Below are 4,536 nucleotides of genomic sequence, written 5' to 3'. Positions count from 1 at the left end.
GCACCAAGTCTGGAACCAACAGGACCCTGAACAGCCTGAACAGCTTCTACCCCCAAGCTATGAGACTGCTAAATAGTTACTGTAGTTAAATATATATATTTACAAGTTTTTTAACCTTTATTTAACTAGGCAAGTCAGTTAAGAACAAATTCTTATTTACAATGACGGCCTACCCTAACCCATATATATCTCAATTACCTCGTAGCCCTGCAGATGGACTCGGTACCCGTACCCTGTTAGCCAAGTTATCGTTACTCATTGTGTCATGTTGTTCTATTTCTAATATTCCTCTTTAGTTCTCTCTGCATTGTTGAGATGTGGCATTTCATTGTTAGTCTACACCTGTTGTTTACAAAGCATGTGACAAATACAATTAGATTTTATTTGAATGGAAGGAAGGAGAGAGGGACATTTTAAGGTTTGATTTGATCTCACTCTCTTCCTATCCCTCTCCTACTCCATTGCTCTGTCTCTCTCTCTCTCTCTCTCTCTCTCTCATTTTCTATCCCTCTTTCGCCTTCTTTCTGTCCCTCTTTCTTTCTTTCTCTCTCATGGTAAAAGCTGGACAACCATAGCATGTGTACAGTATGTTAAAATCTCATTTGTAGCACAATGTAGAATGAAAGCATAAGGGCTTTTCTCCTTACACACCATACACACACCAGACACACACGCACCAGACACAGTGTCCCCTTTGTCCTGCAGTACTGTATAACTCACTCAATTAGGAAGTGTATGTATTGCAGCGAGCAGTGAGCGGGCACTCCAGTCCAAAAGCCTGGTGTGTGTGTGTGTGTGTGTGTGTGTGTGTGTGTGTGTGTGTGTGTGTGTGTGTGTGTGTGTGTGTGTGTGTGTGTGTGTGTGTGTGTGTGGGTGGGTGGGTGGGTGGGTGGGTGGGTGCGTGCGTGCGTGCGTGCGTGCCTGTGTGGGTGTGTGTGTGTGTGTGTGTGCGTGTGTGTGTGTGTGGGTGGGTCCAAAAGCCCAGTCAGTCTGTTTCGAATATTGGCAAACGTCTTCAGTAAGCGTTTATATCAACCGATCCAAGAGAAATACCCTGGCAACATTTGGTTATGTAACCCAACCTCAAACTAATATGAAGTCTGTCTGTGTTTGTGTCGCCTCCTTTTAAAACCACACCACAACCCGACAAACATTAGTTTTGTTCATTGTTTGTTATGAATATAGTCCACTGTGACACTCACTAAATGGTAGCATTTTTATGCTATGTCAGGATTATCTTTTGACGTTAGGAAATGTGAAGGGGAGTTTGACTGGGAGTGAGTACCGTGTTACCGCCACCATAGACTGTAACGTCATAATGACACAGAGACAGAGCGAGAGAAAGGCTTCTGGCTCCGAGGGTTGCATTTTGGGCTGTAGTTTGGGTTTGGAAAAGGATTATGGGGGAGCAGTTTATGGTTTGGCAGAGAGGGTGAATATAATTTTGAGAAACCACAAAGGCACACAATCCCTCCTCTATTTCACTGGTTTATTCACTAAGTAAAAGTCTTGCTAAACCAATGGAGCCGGGTCTGTCCGTCCATGGCGTCTTATAACACTGGTGGATTGTGGGAACTAAAGAGATGCCATATTACCACTTCAACTAAGGTGTCACTGATTAAGATGTAAAAACTGCATGTCATACATGAGTGTATACACTGTATTATCAAAGTTATTTCCTCTCTGTGAGAACTTTGAAGTGATTTATATGTTGAAACTAAGTCAGCATCTGGGATTCTTTGAAAAGTTACAGAATAATAACAGCATTGACTTTTTACTATTTTCCTAAACACAGTATCTTATCCCTTACTGAGAGAGTACAATAATAAGACTATCTTATTCATTTATGAAGTGTTCTTAGTAAAACCGTTACCTGGGCCTGTGTTGACAAAGTGTCTCAGAAAAGATTGCTGATCTAGGATCAGTGTAGCCTGTTAGATCATAATGAATAAGATTACAATGGACAGGTGGAACCTGATCCTAGATCAGCACTTTTCCTCTGAGACGCTTTAGAATACAGGCCCTGCTCTATAACCTGAGAGTTGCTTTGGCATTAGCAGTGTGTTGGTCTTGATATCTACTTCCTTCCTCTCTGTATTGAAGGTATGTATGAGTGAGAGCAGAGATATACTCAGTTACTAGTTCACAGGGGTTTCATGTTCAAAGTGTCTGAGTAGGGGTCATAAGAGGTGACCCCTTAAGTTGTACTAAGTTCTCTCTCTCGCTCTCTCTCTCTCTCTCTCTCTCTCTCTCTGTGTCTCTGTCTGTCTCTGTGTCTCTGTGTCTCTGTCTCTCTCTCTCTCTCTCTCTCTCTCTCTCTCTCTCTCTCTCTCTCTCTCTCTCTCTCTCTCTCTCTCTCTCTCTCTCTCTCTCTCTCTCTCTCTCTCTCTCTCTCTCTCTCTCTCTCTCTCTCTCTCTCTCTCTCTCTCTCTCTCTCTCTCTCTCTCTCTCTCTCTCTCTCTCAAGACATTATAACTAAAGACATTATAACAAATTGACATTATAAATATTTATTAGTAACTTGTAACTTCCTTTATGTGAATAACATACCAGAAACTAATCAAGAAGTCAGTCAGCAATAGAAAACCAGGGTTACAAAAATAAGAGGATATACACCATGTAGGTGACTTCCTTCCGTTCCAGAAGGAGAGTACATCTTGGAATCTTGTAATATACAAAACATAATCCCAGTCACTGTCCTCGGAATCCGATGGAAAAATCCAGAAGCATCTTGGGAGGATTCCAAACCGCGTGTCATCCAAAATCATGGGAGTAGTCTTGTAGTCAGAAGTCCTTTATATAAAGACTGCAACTCCCATAGTCCTCCAGTATCCAATCATCTACCTCTCTTCTTCTCCCAGTTGGCGTAGTCATGTTATTTGACACTTGTCAATCATCAAATCGAAGCCACACCCACTCCTAATACCGAAGTCCTTATTTCCATCTTCCAGAAACATCATTCCCGATTCTGGCAATATTTTGACGTTATCAAAATGATTGATTTTTGAAGGTTCGTCTTGTGGGAAGATATAGAATATAACATATATAGAATATGTTCTCTGTCCTCTGCCCACTTCTCTTGTTGCCATCACACACAACGTGGCTGAAGTTCATTTCTCAGTCTGAGAAACATGTTCTCTTCCCTCTTCCTCTCTTTCACTCTTCTCTCTTTCATCCATCTGTCTTCACCTTACGCCTGATGGGAGGAGAGAAATAGGTACCAAACGTTAGCTTAGCCATTTAGACAATTCAAGTCATCCCCCCAATGTCAAATGTTCACCACTTAAAACAATGAATCTTTAGCACCCCCATCTTTCACCACCAAATACAACCTCCATACCCAATGTAATCAGCCAAGGCACCAGTCACCAATTAAAACCACTTCCTAATTTCACCCCCTCTTCCTGTTCGATTGATACTGGTCTCTGATTGGCGATTCCCATGATTGCTGTTTAAACCCAGATCATTGATTGGACGTAGTGCTAATGCCTACCGTAATGACACTAATAAACAGTCATGTTTTTCCACATGCCCGAGAAAGGTATGAGAAATGTTTTTGAGCTTTTTACGTTTTTTACGTTTCCTCCCTTTACCCATGGTCCTACTGGGTCCTGTGAATGAAGGGGGAGGAGGGGGAAGAGGGGGGTCTATAAAGAAAAAAGGGGAATGAAAAAAGGAGTGGAATACCCTGAGGGAGAACCATTTAAATTCCTCAACTGTTATCAGTTTATATCAGTGTAGAGAGACACTCTCAGACAGGAGCTGACACACACACTGTCAGCAGTAGAGTAGAGTAAGATATTTACCATTGTCTGTGTCGTAGAGTTCCTTGATGTGTCGTTTGGAGGTGCATATACACTCAAGGTGCTCCTCCAGCCGCACCAGCACCTCCTTCAGTTTAGGACGCCTCCTCACATACTCCACCTTAGCCACCTGGAGAGGGAGGGAGGGAGGGATCAGAATGAGTTCTGTAGAATCCCCTCTTTTCGAGGTAATGGAAGGATACAAAAACCTGACACACACCCTCGTACACTAACACACACACACCCTCGTACACTAACACACACACACACTCGTACACTAACACACACACACCCACTCTCGTACAATAACACACACACCCTCATACACTGACACACACACACACGTAAGCAAGCACACACACATTAGTGTTCGCTCAAAAAGTGAGCCACGCCTGCTAGAGCTTCAGGACTGATTGTACAAGCCTCTCTTCTCTTTCAAGTCTGAACATACACAAAGACAACACACACACACACACACACGCACACACACACACACACACACACACACACACACACACACACACACACACACACACACACACACACACACACACACACACACACACACACACACACACACACACACACACACACACACACACACACACACAGAAAGGTGCTGCCTTGTTACAACATGAACCAGAGGAGCACAGCAGAGACAGTAACACTGTTATTGATACAGAGGTTCAGGTGAGGTAAGGCATCTCAATAGTGTGGACTGGAGACGCTCCCT

The 4,536-nt window shown here is 43.1% G+C and overlaps 1 protein-coding gene across 1 annotated transcript in view; it reads right to left on the bottom strand.

Moving 5' to 3' along the window:
* Positions 1-2,494: 2,494 nt before the first annotated feature.
* Positions 2,495-4,536, bottom strand: part of LOC118938428 (platelet-derived growth factor subunit A) — a 10,483-nt gene continuing 8,441 nt past the window's right edge. The window contains exons 5-6 of the mRNA XM_090204336.1: positions 3,807-3,933; positions 2,495-3,196 (exon numbers count right to left, since the gene is read on the bottom strand). Of these exons, the coding sequence (XP_090060462.1) occupies positions 3,186-3,196; positions 3,807-3,933 (138 nt within the window). The 3' untranslated portion in view covers positions 2,495-3,185. The remainder of the gene's footprint in view (positions 3,197-3,806; positions 3,934-4,536) is intronic.

The sequence above is a fragment of the Oncorhynchus mykiss genome, chromosome 17 (assembly GCF_057628025.1).
Source record: "Oncorhynchus mykiss isolate SJ-2025 chromosome 17, ASM5762802v1, whole genome shotgun sequence".
NCBI classification, from domain to species: domain Eukaryota; kingdom Metazoa; phylum Chordata; class Actinopteri; order Salmoniformes; family Salmonidae; genus Oncorhynchus; species Oncorhynchus mykiss.
Note: the sequence above shows the minus strand (reverse complement) of the source record. Positions and strands in the feature narration are given on the sequence as shown.